Source organism: Narcine bancroftii, chromosome 1 (assembly GCF_036971445.1).
Source record: "Narcine bancroftii isolate sNarBan1 chromosome 1, sNarBan1.hap1, whole genome shotgun sequence".
Lineage (NCBI taxonomy): Eukaryota > Metazoa > Chordata > Chondrichthyes > Torpediniformes > Narcinidae > Narcine > Narcine bancroftii.
Window position 1 is genome coordinate 337,928,579 of NC_091469.1, and position 20,695 is coordinate 337,949,273.

The 20,695-nt window shown below is 40.5% G+C and overlaps 1 protein-coding gene across 8 annotated transcripts in view; it reads left to right on the forward strand.

Moving 5' to 3' along the window:
• fhod3b (formin homology 2 domain containing 3b) overlaps positions 1-20,695 on the forward strand; it is a 669,782-nt gene that overhangs the window by 42,564 nt on the left and 606,523 nt on the right. For all 8 annotated transcript variants that reach the window (XM_069909515.1, XM_069909535.1, XM_069909544.1 and 5 more), the window contains exon 2: positions 7,983-8,089. In XM_069909515.1, coding sequence (XP_069765616.1) covers positions 7,983-8,089 — 107 coding nt within the window. The remainder of the gene's footprint in view (positions 1-7,982; positions 8,090-20,695) is intronic.

Sequence of the window (20,695 nt, forward strand, 5' to 3'; positions counted from 1 at the left end):
AAATTTTTCTACTCTCTCACATGTCCAGATTGCATGAATTGTTGTTCCCCTTTCCTTTTTACATCGAAAACATCTATCAGATACTGTTGGGTCCCATTTATTTAACTTTTGCGGTGTAATGTATAGTCTGTGTAACCAATTATATTGTATCATATGCAGCCTCGTATTTATTGTATTTCTCATTATTCCAGAACATAATTTCTCCCATGTTTCCTTTTTTATCTTTATATTTAAATCTTGTTCCCATTTTTGTTTAGTTTTACCATTTGTTTCCTCATTCTCCTTTTCTTGCAGTTTGATATACATATTTGTTATAAATCTTTTGATTAACATTGTATCTGTAATCACATATTCAAGGTTACTTCCCTCTGGTAAACTCAAATTGGTTCCTAATTTATCTTTCAAGTAGGATCTCAGTTGGTAATATGCCAGCGCTGTATCTCCAGTTATTGTACTTATCTCTCATTTGTTCAAAGGATAAGAATCTACTTTCTGAAAAACAATTTTCTATTCTTTTAATTCCTTTTTTTCCCCATTTTCTAAAGGAAAGGTTGTCTATTGTAAAAGGGAGTAGCTTATTTTGCGTCAATATTAGTTTTGGTATTTGATAATTTATTTTATTTCTTTCTACATGAATCTTCTTCCATATATTGAGGAGATGGTGTAATACTGGAGAAGTTCTATGTTGTACCAATTTTTCGTCCCATTTATATAATATGTGTTCAGGTATCTTTTCCCCTATTTTATCTAATTCTAGTCTCGTCCAGTCTGGTTTTTCCCTTGTTTGATAAAAATCTGATAGGTACCTTAATTGTGCGGCTCTATAATAATTTTTGAAGTTTGGCAATTGTAAGCCTCCTTGTTTATACCATTCTGTTAATTTATCCAGTGCTATCCTTGGTTTCCCCCTTTCCATAAAAATTTCCTTATTATTTTCTTTAACTCCTTGAAGAATTTCTCTGTCAGATGTATTGGCAATGCCTGAAATAGGTATAATATCCTTGGAAAAATGTTCATTTTAATACAGTTTATCCTTCCTATTAGTGTTAGTGGTAAATCTTTCCAATGCTCTAAATCGTCCTGTAATTTTTTCATTAGTGGATAATAATTGAGTTTGTATAGTTGGCCGAGATTTTTATTTATTTGTACACCTAGGTATCTTATTGCTTGCATTTGCCATCTAAATGGTGATTCCTTCTTAAATTTTGAGAAATCCGCATTATTCATAGGCATTGCTTCACTTTTATTTATGTTGATCTTGTAACCCGACACTTCTCCATATTCCTTCAATTTCTTATATAATTCTTTTATTGATAGTTCTGGTTCTGTTTTATATTTTAAACTGATTTTATATTCCTTGTCTTTTATTTTTATCCCTTTTATATTATTTTCTGTTCTTATCAATTCTGCTAGTGGTTCTATAGCTAACGCAAACAATAAAGGTGATAGTGGGCATCCCTGCCGTGTTGACCTGCTTAAGTTAAATTGCTTTGCTACATATCCATTTACTGTCACTTTCGCCAATGGTCCCTTATATAATGCTTTAATCCAATTAATATACTTCTCTGGTAAACTGAATTTTTGCAATACTTTGAATAAATTATTCCATTCTACTCTGTCAAAGGCCTTCTCTGCGTCTAAAGCAACTGCTACTGTTGGCGCTTTACTCCCTTCTACTGCATGAATTAAGTTAATAAATTTACAAATATTGTCTGTTGTGCGTCTTTTTTTAATAAATCCAGTTTGGTCTAGATTTACCATTTTTGGTACATACTCTGCTAATCTGTTTGCTAATAGTTTAGCTATTATCTTATAATCTGTGTTAAGTAAAGATATTGGTCTATATGACGCTGGTGCGAGTGGATCTTTCCCTTGCTTTAGTATTACTGTAATTATTGCTGTTTTACATGAATCTGGTAAGCTTTGTGTTTTATCAATCTGGTTAATTACTTCCAGGAGGGGAGGAATTAATAAATCTTTAAATGTTTTATAGAATTCTATTGGGAATCCATCCTCTCCTGGTGTCTTATTATTTGGTAATTTTTTTATTATCTCTTGTATTTCTACTATTCCAAATGGCTCTGTTAATTTATTTTGTTCCTCTATTTGTAGTTTTGGTAGTTCAATTTTAGTTAGAAATTCATCTATTTTCCCTACTTTCCCTTCGTTTTCAGTTTGGTATAATTGTTCATAGAATTCTCTAAAGTTTTCCTTGATCTCCTTTGGATTATATGTGATTTGTTTGTCTTTTTTCCTTGATGCCAATACCATTTTCTTAGCTTGTTCTGTCTTAAGCTCCCATGCTAGAATTTTGTGCGTTTTTTTCACCTAGTTCATAATATTTCTGTTTTGTCTTCATTATATTCTTCTCCATCTTGTATGTTTGTAGTGTTTCATATTTTATTTTTTTATCTGCCAATTCTCTTCTTTTAGTTGTATCTTCCTTCATTGCTAATTCTTTTTCTATATTTACTATTTCCCTTTCCAACTGCACTGTTTCCTGATTATAGTCCTTCTTCATCTTGGTTACATAACTTATTATTTGCCCTCTAATGAATGCTTTCATTGCATCCCATAGTATAAACTTATCTTTCACTGATTCCGTATTTATTTCAAAATACATTTTAATTTGTCTTTCAATTAATTCTCTAAAATCCTGCCTTTTAAGTAACATGGAGTTTAATCTCCATCGATACATTCTTGGAGGGATGTCCTCTAACTTTATTGTCAATATTAAGGGTGAATGGTCCGATAATATTCTAGCTTTATATTCTGTTTTTCTTACTCTATCTTGCATACGAGTTGATAACAAAAATAGGTCTATTCTTGAGTATGTTTTATGTCTAGCCGAGTAATATGAATATTCCTTTTCCTTTGGGTGTTGTTTCCTCCATATATCCAAAATTTGCATTTCTTCCATCAATTTAATTATAAATTTGGTTACTTTGTTCTTTCTGTTAATTTTTTCCCTGTTTTGTCTATATTTGAATCCAAATTCAGGTTGAAATCCCCTCCTATTAATTTGTTCCCTTGTGTATCTGCTATCTTCAAAAAAATATCTTGCATAAACTTTTGATCTTCTTCGTTAGGTGAATATACATTGAGTAGATTCCAAAACTCCAAATATATCTGACATTTTATCATTACATATCTCCCTGCTGGATCTATTATTTCCTCTTCTATTTTAAATGGCACATTTTTACTAATTAATATAGCTACTCCTCTTGCTTTTGAATTATACGATGCTGCTGTTACGTGTCCTACCCAATCTCTCTTTAATTTCTTGTGCTCCAATTCAGTTAAATGTGTTTCTTGCACAAATGCTATATCAATTTTTTCTTTTTTCAGTAAATTTAGCAGTTTCTTCCTTTTAATTTGGTTATGTATTCCGTTAATATTTAAAGTCATATAGTTCAGCGTAGCCATTTTATACTTTGTTTATCTTCCCTTTCCGTTTTATGTGCGTGCGTGCGTGCGTGCGTGCGTGCGTGCGTGCGTGCGTGCGTGCGTGCGTGCGTGCGTGCGTGCGTGCGTGCGTGCGTGCGTGCGTGCGTGCGTGCGTGCGTGCGTGCGTGCGTGCGTGCGTGCGTGCGTGCGTGCGTGCGTGCGTGCGTGCGTTTCAAGCTTTGTTGGGACCAAGGTAAACTGCCTCAGGATCTTCGTGATGCCACCATCATCACCCTGTACAAAAACAAAGGCCAGAAATCAGACTGCTCAAACTACAGGGGAATCACGTTGCTCTCCATTGCAGGCAAAATCTTCGCTAGGATTCTACTAAACAGAATAATACCTAGTGTCGCTGAGAATATTCTCCCAGAATCACAGTGCGGCTTTCGCGCTAACAGAGGAACCACTGACATGGTCTTTGCCCTCAGACAGCTCCAAGAAAAGTGTAGAGAACAAAACAAAGGACTCTACATCACCTTTGTTGACCTCACCAAATCCTTCGACACCGTGAGCAGGAAAGGGCTTTGGCAAATACTAGAGCGCATCGGATGTCCCCCAAAGTTCCTCAACATGATTATCCAACTGCACGAAAACCAACAAGGTCGGGTCAGATACAGCAATGAGCTCTCTGAACCCTTCTCCATTAACAATGGCGTGAAGCAAGGCTGTGTTCTCGCACCAACCCTCTTTTCAATCTTCTTCAGCATGATGCTGAACCAAGCCATGAAAGACCCCAACAATGAAGACGCTGTTTACATCCGGTACCGCACGGATGGCAGTCTCTTCAATCTGAGGCGCCTGCAAGCTCACACCAAGACACAAGAGAAACTTGTCCGTGAACTACTCTTTGCAGATGATGCCGCTTTAGTTGCCCATTCAGAGCCAGCTGTTCAGCGCTTGACGTCCTGCTTTGCGGAAACTGCCAAAATGTTTGGCCTGGAAGTCAGCCTGAAGAAAACTGAGGTCCTCCATCAGCCAGCTCCCCACCATGACTACCAGCCCCCCCACATCTCCATCGGGCACACAAAACTCAAAACGGTCAACCAGTTTACCTATCTCGGCTGCACCATTTCATCAGATGCAAGGATCGACAATGAGATAGACAACAGACTCGCCAAGGCAAATAGCGCCTTTGGAAGACTACACAAAAGAGTCTGGAAAAACAACCAACTGAAAAACCTCACAAAGATAAGCGTATACAGAGCCGTTGTCATACCCACACTCCTGTTCGGCTCCGAATCATGGGTCCTCTACCGGCACCACCTACGGCTCCTAGAACGCTTCCACCAGCGTTGTCTCCGCTCCATCTTCAACATCCATTGGAGCGCTCACACCCCTAACGTCGAGGTACTCGAGATGGCAGAGGTCGACAGCATCGAGTCCACGCTGCTGAAGATCCAGCTGCGCTGGATGGGTCACGTCTCCAGAATGGAGGACCATCGCCTTCCCAAGATCGTATTATATGGCGAGCTCTCCACTGGCCACCGTGACAGAGGTGCACCAAAGAAAAGGTACAAGGACTGCCTAAAGAAATCTCTTGGTGCCTGCCACATTGACCACCACCAGTGGGCTGATAACGCCTCAAACCGTGCATCTTGGCGCCTCACAGTTTGGCGGGCAGCAGCCTCCTTTGAAGAAGACCGCAGAGCCCACCTCACTGACAAAAGGCAAAGGAGGAAAAACCCAACACCCAACCCCAACCAACCAATTTTCCCTTGCAACCGCTGCAATCGTGTCTGCCTGTCCCGCATCGGACTGGTCAGCCACAAACGAGCCTGCAGCTGACGTGGACTTTTTACCCCCTCCATAAATCTTCGTCCGCGAAGCCAAGCCAAAGAAAAAAAAATATGTGTGTGTGTGTGTGTACATATATATCCCTTTACACACATACATATAGATTGTGGTCATTTTTACTCTTATTACATATCTTCATCTCTCTGCTTGTTTTGTAGTTGTTCTGCAAATTTCCTTGCTTCCTCTGGATCCGAGAATAGTCTGTTTTGTTGCCCTGGAATAATTAGTTAAGTGTCGCTGGGTACCTTAACATAAATTTATATCCTTTTTTCCATAAGATCGTTTTCGCTGTATTGAACTCCTTCCTCTTCTTCAGGAGTTCAAAACTTGTGTGTCTTTGTAGTTCGCAGTCTTTTGTACTCTCGTTACACGTCTTCATCTCTCAGTCTATTTTGTAATTGTTCTGCAAATTTTCGTGCTTCCTCTGGATCCGAGAATAGTCTGTTTTGCTCTCCTGGAATAAATATTTTCAATACCGCTGGATGCTTTAGTATAAATTTATACCCTTTCTTCCATAAAATCGCCTTTGCTGTATTGAACTCCTTTCTCTTCTTCAGGAGTTCAAAACTTATATCCGGATAAATAAAGATTTTTTGCCCTTTGTACTCCAGTGGCTTGTTGTCCTCTTTTACTTTCTCCATTGTTTTCTCCAGTACCTTTTCTCTTGTAGTATATCTTAGGAATTTTACTAAAATAGATCTTGGCTTTTGTTGTGGTTGTGGTGTAAAGGCTAATGCTCTATGTGCCCTTTCTATTTCCATTTCTTGCTGTAGTTCTGGACATCCTAAGATCCTGGGGATCCAATCTTTTATAAATTCTCTCATATTCTTGCCTTCTTCATCCTCCTTAAGGCCCACTATCTTTGTTATTTCTTCTGTTATAATTTTCCATTATATCTATTTTCTGAGCTAACAGCTCTTGTGTCTCTTTAACTTTTTTATTAGATTCCTCTAATTTCTTTTTTAAGTCCTCTACCTCCATTTCTACTGCTGCTTCTCGTTCTTCCACTTTGTCCATTCTTTTTCCTATTTCTGTTATGGTCATATCTATTTTATTCACTTTCTCTTCTGTACTGTTTATTCTTCTTCTTAAATCTCTAAATTCTTGTGCTTGCTATTCTTTAAATGAATCCATGTATTCTTTAATAAGAGAAAGTATATCCATTGTCTTGCCTTTCCCTTCTTCTTCCATTTCACTGTACTCTTCCTCTTCTTCTTCCTCTGGGTTGGCCATCTGTTGTTTCTTTGTTGTCTTTTTCTTCTCTTCTTTCTTGTTTTCGTTGTCTTCTATGTTCTCCTCTTGTTGCTGCTGTTCTGTAGCTGTCATTGCCGGCTGTGGAGATCGACTCCCCAGCTGGTCGCCCCTCCAGTCGGTGTGTTTTTTTGCATGCGCATAGCGCATGCGCGGTTGCGCACTTTTACTCGGCTCAGCGAGCCATTTTTGTAGTCCACTTTCTACCGACCTGAGGGAGCGGGTTTCTCTCTCCACCGCGGGCCTCTTCGAACAGGTAAGGCCTTCTTCTTCTTCCATTGTCTTCTCTTCCTCTCTTCTTACCGTTGGTTTCGATTTTTCTTTTTTCGTCGCCATCTTCTTTCCACGTTTATATTCACTTTACTTTAATTTTTATTTTTCTGCCTTTGTGTTTTCCTTTATTTTTTTCGACTTTTCTGGAGAGGGCTGGAGTTTACCGTCCGGCCACTACTCCATCACGTGACTTCCAGTAGAAAAAAGATTGAAGCAATATATACAAGTTAAATTATCTCCCTTTGTTTCAGAAGATAAAGGATGATTTGACTAGATGGAAAGCTCTATCCATAACATTACTGGGTGGAGTAAATAGTATCAAAATGAAGGTGATGCCAAGACTGCAATATATTTTTAAAACACTGCCCATTCCATTGCCCCAGTGCTTCTTCAAAAAGCTCAGTGAACGTGTCAGAAACATTTTGTGGAATGGGACGATGGCTAGAGACTGCATGGAAAAATTAACATGGGAATCTAAATTAGGGAGTCGAAAACTACCAGATTTCAAAAAATATTGGGCCTCACTGTTTGATGGAGAGGGGTCTCCTTCCTGGGCATAAATTAGAGGACACTTGATAGGGGAAAGGACAGTAGGAGAATTTGTAGAATTAATGGAACACCGTTGATTCCCAGAAAAGATAAATAACCCCATATTAAAACATATACCAAATATGACAAAAAATGTATCCATGCATTGGATTGAAAGTGGGGCTGTTTCCTAATACACCCTCGACCCAGAACCATTTGATACTCATGACACTGGACAACTGGATCAGTGATCAGGTGTATCAAGGACTCTTGTGATCAAGAGCAACTAATGTCATCCGAGCAATTCAGAATAAATTTGGGTTATCTAATAGAACATTCTTTTGCTTCCTCCAATTGAGATCTTTCTTAAGAGATAAATTAGGACAAACAATGACTCTGCCGGAGTATAGCGCCACATAGAGTCTAATTCAACAGGGGATTTATTTAAATTTATTTCTAGAATGTCTTTTGAATACATTGACATTCTTGATTCTTATTCCAAAAAAAGTAACAATAAATGTATCATGGGCAGAGAAATGCCATTTCATTAGTAAATCTGAAATTAAGAAATGCTTTAAAATGGATATGATTTGATGTTGGCATGTTCCTGCTTTAGTTGGAGGGTGAATGGCAGGACTAATTACCATACATTGTCCTAAGAATTCATAACTCTACTTTCTTTATTTCAGCTTGATGTTTGTGCTCTGCAACTGTCTCACAATGGAACTTACCTGGATCTGGAATCTAACTTGGCTGAACAGAAAGATGAATTGGAAGGATTCCTGGAAGATCCTGGGTAAGAAAACAAGTTGTGTTCTGTCCAACAATATTGTTGGCTTTCAGGCAATGCCACTCGAGTCCACCCTGAATGTAAAATAGCCAACACTTCACCTTTAATTGTAAAAACACAATGTTGGAGAAACTTAGCAGCTCAAACTGTGGATTTTATAGAGCAAAGATAAAGATACATAACTGATGATTTGGGCTTCAGCCCTTCATCAAGGTGTTAAAAGTGTAGGCAGGCGTGCAAACAAAATGGTAGAGGGGCAGAGGGAGGAGCACAGTCCTAAAGGCAGGAGGTTATGGGTGGATAAGGGAGGGCAGGCCAGGGGAGGAGTGATGGCTCTGTGAATGGAGAGGGAAGGGCTGGAGAGCTGGAGGAAAGAAGACAAAAGGAGGAGGGGGAATGGAGAGTGGCCAGCAGAAACTGGAGAAGTCTATGTTAATGCCATGTGGTTGGAGAGTGCCCAGACAGAAAATAGTGTTGCTCCTCCAATTTATGGGTGGTCTTTGTGGGACAGTACATGAGGCAATGGACGGACATATTAGCATGGGAGTGGGGATTTTGGCCACTGGGAGATCCCTTTCACTGATGTGGATAGAACAAAGGTGCTCAGTGAAGAGATCTCCCAATCTATAGAAAATGCCACAACGGGAGCATTGGATGCAGTAGGGAGCATCTTTGCTATGTCTACATCAGTGAGAGAGATTTCCCAGTGGCCAACCACTTGGGTTTTGCTCCCCACTCCCAAGCTGATGTGTTTGTCTATTGCCTCATGAACTGTCCCACAAAGATCATCCATAAATTAGAAGAGCAACACTTGCTTTTCCATCTGGGCACTGTCCAACTGGATAACATTAACAAACTTCTCCTGTTTCTGCTAGCCTGCTTCTCATTCTTCCTCTCTTCCCCATCCCTCTGTCTTCCTTCTTTCAGCTGTTCACCCCCTTCCCTCTCCATTCATATGACCATCCCTTCTCCCCCTGCCTGCTGGTGTGCCCCCACTCCCTTATCCACTTATTACCTCTTGCCTTTGGGAATGTACCACACCACCAACCCCCAGCACCATTTTGTTCAGGCATATGTTACATTTTTTCAAACCTTGAAGGGCTCGAGCCTGAAACATTTATATATCTTTGCTAAATAACCAACTGAGTTTCTCCTGCTTTGTGTTTTTACTTCAACCATGATGTCTGCAGATTTTAGTGTTTTATTTTGCCTTTAATTGTACTGATCTTGAGGACAATCAGAAAGCAGTCTATGCCCAGCTGATTTAAAGATGAAATTTCAGCAGTGGATTTTTTTTAGAATAAAATAATAGAAATATTTTGGTCTGTTTGTTAATAATGACGTAATAAAGGTAATGCAGATGTATCCAATATGTTTCTGCAGTAGTTGTACCCAAGTTCCCCTCTCTAATTCTCACATGATTGTAGCCTGAAAATGGTTTTTGTACTGAATGATAAACTCCATTTTTTTTTGTTTGGTCCACTAATTTTTTTTAGGAGTTTTGACCTATGTTAATGGAACTTGGTGCACTGTTTTAGGTTGAGTGCATATGCAATTTGAATTCTTCTCAGAGGCAGGTTGAATCTTTAATGCAAGAATAATCTTTGGGATACAGTTGCTGTGTAAAGGTAGCATAACTATGAATTGTGCCTAGTTGCTTGAATAAATCTATATCAAATTTGTCCATTTCTTGTATTATTGTTCTTGGTCACAGACTTGGTGTCTAAACACTTTCAAAATGGCAATTTTTAAAAAAAGTGGAGGTCCTGCAACTTACTAACTTGATTCAGGCAATTAGGTTCAGCATTCAACAAGTTTCGATTCATGCTCTTTCTCTGTCCTTGTTCTTCGATTCCTTGGTTCGATGGTTTTGTGGTGATGCAAGTTTTCTCTTGCCTTGCTCTCTCCCTTAAATGTTGCTCTACTTTAGCCACGTGCATGGTTGATGAAAGCAATTTTTCAGCCTTGCTGTCAAGTTATGAAGTGTACTTGGGTCCCTGAGGCCTTTTTGGTCAGCTGTTGGGAATCTATTTTCATTGTCACTGCTCTATTATTAATGATGGTTAAGACCATTTTTAAAAAAATGGTAATTGTCACTACATCATAGCAAGTGGCGGTATGTAAATAAACTTGTGTCTGAAGTATTGTTTGTTGAGAATTGAAATGGACCACACTGATCCTTTGCCCAGAGTCTGATGCAATTTCATGTAAATGGGATAGATTTGAATGAGTGAGGAACCCTCTTGTATTAATAACACTGCCAGCGCAAGATGAAGATCTCTTAAACCTACTGGTGTTTGAATTATAGAAAGCTTGTGATGCAACTGACTATTTATTCCATTGTATGTGTTCCTGTCAAAATATTTTACCGTACCAATTAGGAGTAGTAGTGGAAGGAAAGTCTTCTGTCCAGAGGTCGATGACTGGTGGAGTGCGACAAGGAACTGTTCTGGGACCCTGCACTTCATGATTTTCATAAATTACCTGGATGAAGGGGTGGATGGATGGGTCAGTAGGTTTGCGGATGACATGAAGGTTGGGGGAGTTGAGGAAGGAGCTGAAGGTTGTCGAAGGTTACAAGTAGATAGAGACAGGATGCAGAGTTTGGCCAAAAAGTGGCAGCTGGATTTCAATCTGAATCATTGAGGTCATGCTTGGTGAAAGAACAAACCAGAAGGCTGAGTGCAGGGTTAATGGTCAGAGGGACTTTGGGGTCCAAATCCATACATCCCTCAAGGTTGCCACACAGGTTGATAGGATAGTTAAGAATGCCTATGGGATGCTGGGGTTCAGTAATGGAGGAATTGAATTTAGGAGTAGAGAGATCATGTTGGAACTCTACAAATCTCTGGCAAGACCACAATTTTTGGTGTTCATTTCTGGTCAGCTCATTATAGGAAGGATGTGGAAGCTATGGAGATGGTGCAGAGGAGATTTACCAGGATGTTGCCTAGATTGGGAAACAGTCTTATAAGACCAGGTTAGCAGTGCTGGGACTTTTCACTTTAGAGCATAGAAGGATGAGAGGAGACTTGATAGAGGTCTAGAAGATTGAGAGGCATAGATAGGGCCGGATCAGCAAACACTAGAGGACGTATATAAATTTAAGGGGGGGGGGAAGTTTAGGAGAGACATGAAAGTTTAATTTATGAGTTGTGGGTGCCTGGATTGCCTTGCTGGGGATGGTGGTAGAAGATGAAACACTGGAGATATTTAGTAGACTCAGACAAGTGGATGAAAGAAAAATGGAACCTTCTGGTGTTGGGAGGATTTAGTACATTTTTAGAAAGGAATATATGGGTCAGCACAACATCGAGGGCCAAAGGGCCTGTACTGTGCTATAGTGTTCTATGTAACCTTCTGTTACCAGTCCTTTCAAATTCTGGCTCAAGTTCTGTTTATTACTGAGCCTTGGGGCAAATGCTAAAATTGTTAGAGCCAGGACAAACCAATTAAACTTGAATCCACATCTTTTGTTTTTCTGCTGAGAGATTCTCTGGTGAAATGTTATTTATTTGCACTGTTACACCCTGGTAAACATATTAAAGTGTTTTGATTTTTACATTGGCACTCCAGACTGCATTTTCACTTTCTCACAAGGTGCAGGATTCTGAGGAAGTAGTCTGTTGATGACCAGTTGCTTTGTTTCGAGAGATGAAGAATTCTACCTCAGCAGCCTGCTGTATTCTGTTTCTACAGTTTTTTTTTTCTATTGACTTTGCACTGCTGCCGCATACCACACTTGCCCCTGGAGAGAGGATGAAATTGTGCTCCTCTGAAGGCAAGCCAGAGAGGTTCATTTTTTTGTGCCTACTGAATTGTCAATGGGTTGAGATCCAGTCAGTTTTGTACTTTTCTGGTTAGAGAGTGCAGCAGTGAATGGAAACACCTGAAGGGAGATTGAGAGAAGTGTGCAGTATAATCACAGCTACCTCCCTAACTCTACATTTTATGGACAAACTATTTTTTCCCAATAGAGAAAAAAGTTAAAATTATATACAACAAATTTATGCCCTAAAATAATGGCTTCTTCCAAGGATGCAGCTTCCAGGGTTCTAATTGCCATCTGTTATTTTGTTCAATCTTTTCCATACATTAAACTTGAGGCTAGGCCAAAAGCTTTGCTGAATTAATTGACCGTCTGTGGAGATGATTTGCAATAAATCCTAATCAGAGTTCACCATTTGCTCTACTTCCAGGAGAGGTCATTGGGAAGTGGGATTTGTCTATTTTTGCTCCTTCAATTATAGTCACCATTCCATGTGTGATTTGGTGCCGAAACAATCCTGGCTCAATGGTGTCGGCACCTTTTGGGAGAAGGGTGAAGTTGACTATTGAGGATTTAAAAGGCAGATATAAATGACGATTGTGGTTGTTTCCCAAGGACATTGAATTACCCTCTTCTGTTCCAATCTCTTGATGCTTTAAAGATGATCTGCCATCTGGATCCACAGGAATGGGATGGAGGCCAAAACCAGCAACAGGTATTGAATTTATGAGGTAGTGAATCTTTATCCAATTAACTTTTTAAGACCACAAGAGTAGGAGATCCATAATATACAGTAAAATTTGGAGTAGATTATTTAAGGGCACTGGGCATGAAGTATCTTGATTTTGTTACTTCAGAGCCTGTTTGGCAGGGGTCCCACTTCCTGCAGCACCTCCTGTGGGAATATGTAAAATAGAAATGTATAACTTTGAAATCAGTGGCTAAATACTTTTTCAGTCAAGTATAAAATCTACAGCAAGTTGTAATTCAGGAGTGAGTTTGTACTTATTGTAATATTTTACAATTGATTAGGTAGCACAGTGACATTGCAAATTACAAACTCTGCTTTCACCTTTTTAATTAAAAATAATCTATTGCCTTGACCTGGAAGCCTTTTAATAGGTTCTTCCATCTATCGAGCATCCCTTGTACAGGGTACACAACTAAGTGAAGTGAGCTAACAAGGAGACTATGTACTTGTATCTCTATGTTCAATAATCTGAAGTGGGTTATTTTTATTGGTGATTCAGTTTCCCTTTTATTTGAGGTGGTAAACTTAATGTGGGTCTTGTAATAGGAGTGCTTTGGGGTGTTCCCATAAATTCTAACCCTTCCGATGACAATTTTATTTTCATGTGTATAAATCACACAAGTATTTCCTCACAAAGAGAAGCAAATTCTGGATGAACAATTAAATCTCGAGCCTGCTGAGATCCCAGTGAAGAGATCTAGAATGCGACACAAGGAGCAGGTATAACCTGCAGAAAGCCATCTTTTGGTCAAAGTGAAGATTCGACAATGGAAATAACAAAAGATACCTGACAGCTGTGGCTAGGCTTAAATGACAACTTGCTGCAAAATCAAATCCAGTGCATTAGGAGACAGCAAACATAAACTGTAAATTTTATATTTAAAAAAAATTGGTCCGAGGGGTACAAGTCACATAGATCACAAGTCAGGGAGTACGTGTACTGCCATTCACAAGGATGCGGACAACTTGGGTATGCTCTGAGGCTGAACATCTGAAATCTTTGGAGCAAATACTTGAAAAAATATCAAATGTATATAAAATATTGTTACTATATTGGACTTTTACAGTTTGGGAAACTTTGAGATGCATTGAAGAAATTTGTGCAAGTAGTGATCTCTCCCATCCAATTTTCTGGCCCACCTTTTTAGCAGTCACTGCTCCATGTATAAATCAGATGCAGAATTCAAACACTGCAGATCAAACAATTGCAGCATGTGCAATGCCTAACCTGTGGCAAATTTAAGCCATGTTAATCTGGAGAAATAATTTCTAGAATCTGAACACTGGAAGGTTTTCATTCTTCTAACATCTGATTTTTGTGGGGTTAACATCAGATGAATTCAATTTAACTTTTTTAAAATCAATTTCCTGGTTTCTTTTTGTGACCTTGACCTGGAGTGGCTGTCGAGATAACAAGGAGGGAAGCCAAGCAGCTGCCAATTGAGAACAAGAGCCAGCAACAATAATTAACTTGTAGCTGACTGCACAATTAATTTTACATTCCTTCTAGTCAGGGGGTATCAGAGGTGATGACTTTTTATAGGCTGACTGGATTGAGCGCTGGTGATTACAGCTGAGACAAAGGTTTTACTGTGTCATTTGGCATGCAAAATCCTTGTCCTATAATTTGGTGCATCTTCTGGATGTGACTATAGGTCAATGTTGAAGATATTTTAAACAAATTTCTGCCAAATTATGAAAAAAATGAGATCTTCTGATGTTTCCATCTCCGCATTACTACATATACTTCGTGCTGTACTTTAATGTCTTGCATTTCATCCAAAGGCTATGTTGGTATTAAAGGTTTGGCAGAAAGATGGAGTGGGGGAATAATTTACAGGATGAACAATTTGAAATATGCATGTATTATAGCTTGTTGGCTTGCCCTTTTGTCTATAAATGTGCAATGATTGGACAGTTTCTCCTGTCCATCAGAGTGCCATTCATGGCACTCGCGGTACCCAAGTAGCATGAGGAGAAATTTCATGGAGCAAAGGATGACAAGGTTACGAAATAGAATGTCAGAGCTGAGATGGAGCAGGAAGAAATCTTTCTGTCAGCTTTGTATTATTTTTTTCAGACCAGATGGGTTTAAAGCATTGTGACAGACAACTTAAAAACTTTTGCACTTCAATTTAGCAGTTTATAATCCACAGCTGCCAGACCAGTTGGATCATGTGTCTATCTTTTATCAAAGCAGTAATCTAACTGAATGTATCCATACTGTTCCCAGATCTTGTATGAGGATTAGGTGTGAGCACAGACAAATCTATTCATTCTTTCTCTATTCAACTTAGAGCATGGGGGATGGGGATGGCAATGGCACTTGCATACAACAGAACAAAATGATCTTTGTGTTGACAATTAAAAGTCAGTCAGTTACCAAATTATTCAAGTGGAATTGTTCATCCTGTACTCAATTATGTCAACATTCAGCTGTTGGCCACACCTCTTTTACTGGTACACCAACTCTCTATTAAATGAAGCTGAAGCACATGACTTGAAGGCTGAAGAACCTATTGGTGAAGTGGAAAGGCGAGGGGTGTTAAGTATGGATCCCTTTCATGTTCAGTAGCACAGAGAGAGAAAAAAATGAATTGTTTTCTCCAGCAAAAATGCAATGTAGTAACATATTTTGAACTTGTGATAGGAGAGAAAGTTAAGGAGACTTGATTGAGTTGATGTCTGAACAAATTCAATGGAACTTGAACAATGTAGGTACTGCGAACTGGTATCCTCTTTGATACAAAGTTGTTTTTGTTGGTTGGTACAGGTGTCTGATTGCTGATGGATGGTTATTAGCTATGGTAAAGATCATATCTTGAGAGATTGTTTCAGGTTCCTGCTTTTTTGAGCTTTGAAGCCATTAAGGTGAGAACAGACCGTTGACAGTGTTTCGGGACAGAGGGGAGTAGAAAAATGTAAAGAATGGCAATGAGTTATCTGGATCTTGAACTTGCTTTTGAAATTGTAACTCATGCTAAGTTCTTTGTAATGGCCCCTAGATATGTTAAGGTATCTGATTATTTCCATGAAACAGCAGTTTGGGGTGGAGTTATTTAGTGATCTTCAGATGATCTTAGTAATAAAATGTTTTGTCAATGCATATATTTTTGGCGAGGGGCAAAATCTCATTGAAATATGTCAGTTTCATGCCAATATCTATTTAATTTTATAATCTGATTTATTCTGTACTGATGGTAAAAATTGATTATCAGGTGCCAAGAGGTACATGTCTCTGACCTTTTATTCGATGAGGTCAATAGTAGTATCCTGGTGTTGCTGATGCAGTAACTCTGGTCTTTGTCACAGAATAAATCTATTCTTGAAGTTTTCCCTCCAATTCTTTTCCAGGTTGTAGCCTGTTTAATGTCTCACCATTGATGGGTTTCTCAAGGTCCTGAAATCATAGGCCAAAAATCATATTGTTTGGAAAAGAGAACATCTGAAACAGGGAAATTCCCTTTGGTTGAAATAAGTCACCTGACCACAAGACTTTGGCACCCTGATTCATGACCACTTGATTTTTTTTAGTTACCATTCTGTTTCCTTGAAATTCTGCCATAATTTCAAAGTATTATTGAGCTCTGCATAATGCTTATTTCAAGCAAGTACTTGAGTGCTTAATTCAGTTTACAAAGCTGTATGTTTTAATATATTAGAATCGCCAAGCTGCTCTTGTAGTCTATTTACTTTCTCCTGAGACTTTTAAAATGCACTTGAATGAGTTAGAATCAGCTGCATTCTGGAAAAAATTTGAGGATTCTTTCAACAGAGCATTTTTAGGCCTACTCTTGACATTTGGCTCTCCTAACTTCAAATGCGTCTTTCACATGTGGTGTGCCCTTCACCTGTTTGACCTTGTGTAGAATGTAGATCAGAACAACACATAAGAGAGCAGAGTGGGGTCTCCCATTAAGACAATGATCGTATTCCATTTTGGATGTAGGGTTCAATGATGTCAGCAATGTAAACTTCCTACTTTTAACTACATGCTTGGTTAGTAGTTTTTCTGAAAATTTACTCAAATATGGGCAACTGAAAACAAAGCTATCTAATATGCATATTTATCAAAATTATTCATAGACTTTCCATTTATTCCACTGTGTTAAATACGGAGTGTATCTGAACTGTATCATTTGCTGGTTGATGATCCATTGTAAATCGTCTCCTGACCTGAAATGTTTATCTGGTCACGTATGTGACAAGACCAGGACCAGTTCTAACTCAACTGCATTGTGAGCCAAGTAGTACTGTACTGGTGATACTTTAATATGTTAAGAGTGGGATGTTAAGTGTCTTGGTCATTTGGAACAACCAAATCTGTATTGATCTGAATGTTTCTGGTAACCGATTAGAACAATAAAATGAGATATGGGAACTATAGTAAAACTGCAGTGGAGAAAAGAGGAGGGCAGTGAATGACATCTGTTATACAGCTGTAGCGTGACTAAGAGTACTCAAGACCAGAGAGAGAGAGGGTACAACACACTTTTATTCAGTAAGAATAACACAATAGTCTTTGGACTGAACTGGGGATTTGGTGGGGATCCAGGGTTTATTTTGGCATATGCGAGGGCAGAGTCAGGACAGGAGCCAGTCCTTAGGACATCACATCAGTAGTGAATTCCCAGTTCACCCCTTCCTTTTGAATGAAGTCTACAGGTGAAACAGAGAGCATAGTATAGTCATAGAAATTTTTTTACACTACTTACAAATTCATCCTGTCAGGAGGTCTGGAGATGCAGGCAGAGCGCTGTAGTGCAGATGGGCGCTGGACTTTCTGATCCTCCAGTGGTTCTGTGACCTCGGGGTGTCCAGCTCTCATTGAGGAGTGGCTGGAACTACTTCCTGAGTCATCTCAGCTGAGTCCCTTGCTGTTCCCCAGGGAACTATGGGTAGGTCCTGGCTTCCTTGAGGTGATGAACCCTCCATTCCAGCAGGTGCCAGGGCCTTGATTGAGATGTTCTCCCTGCCACACAGGCAGAAGTGGGGATGGTGTGGAGTAGGTGCACTCTCTCGACCAGAGGTTGGTTTTGCTCCTCCTTGCGTGCTTTTGAAGCAGAACTGGTCTTGGTGTTGTAAGCCAAGTTGGGAGGGTAGTCCCTGACGTTAACTTTCTCTCAAAAGAAAACACCAGCTCATGAGGAGTTGCATTGGTCGCAGTGCAGAGTAAATGAATTAATGGAGTGGAGCACCATGGGTAGGACATCCTGCCAACATGAGTCTGGAAGTCCTTTGGACCAGAGGGCCAATTTTACGTCCTTCCAAATAGTGGCAGTCTCCTTCTCAACCTTTCTGTTTCCCTAGGGGTTGTAGCTGGTCGTCCTGCTGGATGTGATGCCACTTGCCAGCAGGAACTGAGGCAGCTCCTCTTTCATAAATGATGATCCCCAGATATAGCCAGGATACCTGAACATGGCAAAAATGGAGTTGAGGGCCCTAATGATGGACGGCGTGGATGTGTCCAGGCAGGGAATGATGAACATGAAATGAGAGTACTCATCGATGACCATGAGGAGGTGGATGTTCCCGTTCACAGAGGGGAGGGGACCCTGAAATTGACACTGTCGTTTGAAGGGCTGGGATGCCTTTATCAGGTGCACTTTGTTGGGGTGGCAGAAGTGCAGCTTGCACTCCGTGCAAACCTGGCAGGACCTGGTCATTTCCCTGACATCCTCAATTGAGTAGGGTAAATTGCGTGCCTTGACAAAGTGAGCCATTTGTGTGATGCCTGGGTGGCAGAGCTCATTGAGCAGTGACTGCAAAGTCACAGCTTCCTTGGACAGGGCATCTGGAGGCTCATTGAGGGAACCAGGTCGGTAGACTATATCATAGTTGTTCCTCATCTAAGTGATTTTTAAATTTTTTCCAATTTTGTATTATTGAATATAATGCTACTGATTGCTGGTCTGTGAGGAGTATGACTTTTTTGCCCACCAGATAGTGCCTCCAGTGCCTGATGGCCTCTTTCCCCACTGATGGGTTTCTAAGCTCGTGCCCTTGTAGAGTTCTGGAAAAAAAATGCAACCGGCCTACATACCTAATTAAGTGTCATAGCCAGGACACGTCTGAAGCATTACTTTCCACCTGGAAAGGTCCTCATGTATAGTGGCCTTCACAATGTGTCTTCTGACATAGTTGAAAGTATTTTGAGCTACAGCTGTTAGTGGGAAGAAGGTGGTTTTTAAGGGAGGACAAACCTTGTCTGTATATTGAGGGACATATTGGGTGTAAAATGAGAAGTCCAGGCACCACCTCAAAGCTTTCTTGGTCCTCTGGATTGGGAGTTCCAGCAGGGGGAACATCCTGTCGAAGTTGGGACCAAGGATGCCATGCTCCACCATGTATCCCAAGATGGCTAGCCGTTTAGCCCTGACACTTAATTACAGTTGTTGTAAGTAAGGTTCTGGGCCTCAGCTGCATGGAGAAAATGCTGGAGATTGGCATCATGGTCCTCCAGAGAGTAGCCACAAATGGTAATGTTTTCGAGGTAAGGGAAGGTGGCCTCAACTTAAATTCATCCACCATTTGGTCAATTTGTCTCTGGAAGATTGAGACTCCATTTGTGATACCAAATGGAACCCTCTAGAACTGTTAGTTTGCCATTAGCCTAAAAGGCAGTCCTCAGAACAAATTGGCAACTGGTGGTAAGCAGCTTTAAGGTGAATAGTTGAATAAATCTTGTACTGCGCAATTTCCTTCCATGTCCAAAATATGACAGAGAGGGTATGCGTCCAGGAGTGTAAAACGATTAATGGTTTAGCTATAGTCAATTACTAGCCTGGACTTTTGCCTTTACCACTACTACCTGAGCTGTCCATGGATTGGTTCTGTGCTTGATAATGTTCTCATCCAGCAGTCACTGTGTCTCAGCCTTGATGAATGCCCAGTCCTCTGCATTGTAGAGCCTGAGTTTCATACCAATTGATCTGCAATGGGTGCTTAGATTCAGGAACAGCAGAAGTGGATCTATAATCAGGGTGTGGAGATAACAAGAGGCATCAAAGTTTTGGGGCCTTCTGTTCTGAACCATAATGGGAGGAAGAGGATCAGAATACTTCAGGGTCACATTTTGAAAGTGACACAAGAAGTCAAGACCCAACAAAACTGGTGCACATAAATTCTTAAGTACATTCTGAATTTACAGAATTCCCCCTCCTGCAAAGATGAATGAACCAGACAATGTTCTTGAATACTTACAGACTGCATATGGGACGCTAAAAAAATACGATAATTAGAAGGATACACTTTAAGATTAAGTTTTTGGATTGTCTCTGCGTCTATGAAGCTCTCAGTTGAGCCAGAGTCAATTAAACATTTCAGTTTGTCCATTAACCCTCATCTTGATCATGGAATTGTCAGTTGGTGTGGTATCTCCTGGTTCAGCACCATCAGTGGCAGGACTTCAAAGATGGTGGGGACCATGAGGCATGGCAAGATGACCACCCTCCTGGCAAGATAGTGGAGACCATGTGGTGTGACGACATGGCCGCACCCCCATTTCACCTGATGAGGATGGTGTCAGTTTCTAATGGGCGAGATGGCCACTGGGGTTTTCCCCATTGCTGCCCTCACCATGGGGCCCCATAGGAAGGCCATGGCACACCGCACTGGCATGGGGAGGTCGTGGGTTTGGGCTTTGGACTCGCTTCAGTCAGCCCAGCGGGGGTCACACATACATTGGATCTCTCAGCGCTCCCCTTCACCCTGCAGACCTTCACCCAGTTCCCCTTCTTACCAAACCGGAGCAGATGGAGACTTCAGCAGGGCATAGAGTTCTTGGGTGCTCCTATCGACCACAGAAGAAGCATCCTTTGCTGCCAGAGGCTGTTATCGTTAGGGCCGATGCCGCATGTGGAGCCGCTCTAGGAACCAGATAGCCTTGGAGGGTGCCTTCCAGGTTATTAGCTCCCAGTTGGGCCATTTCCTGTGTCTTGGCTGGTTGCATGTTGTCAGACAGCGTGGCGCTGCCTTGCTACAGCAACCATTGCCTGATATACGTGGACCTCACAGCACTGACAAGAACATCCCGGACCGGATCTGCTAATCTTCCTATTCCCGGGCTGTGCCGTCATCGTACCCGCAGTTC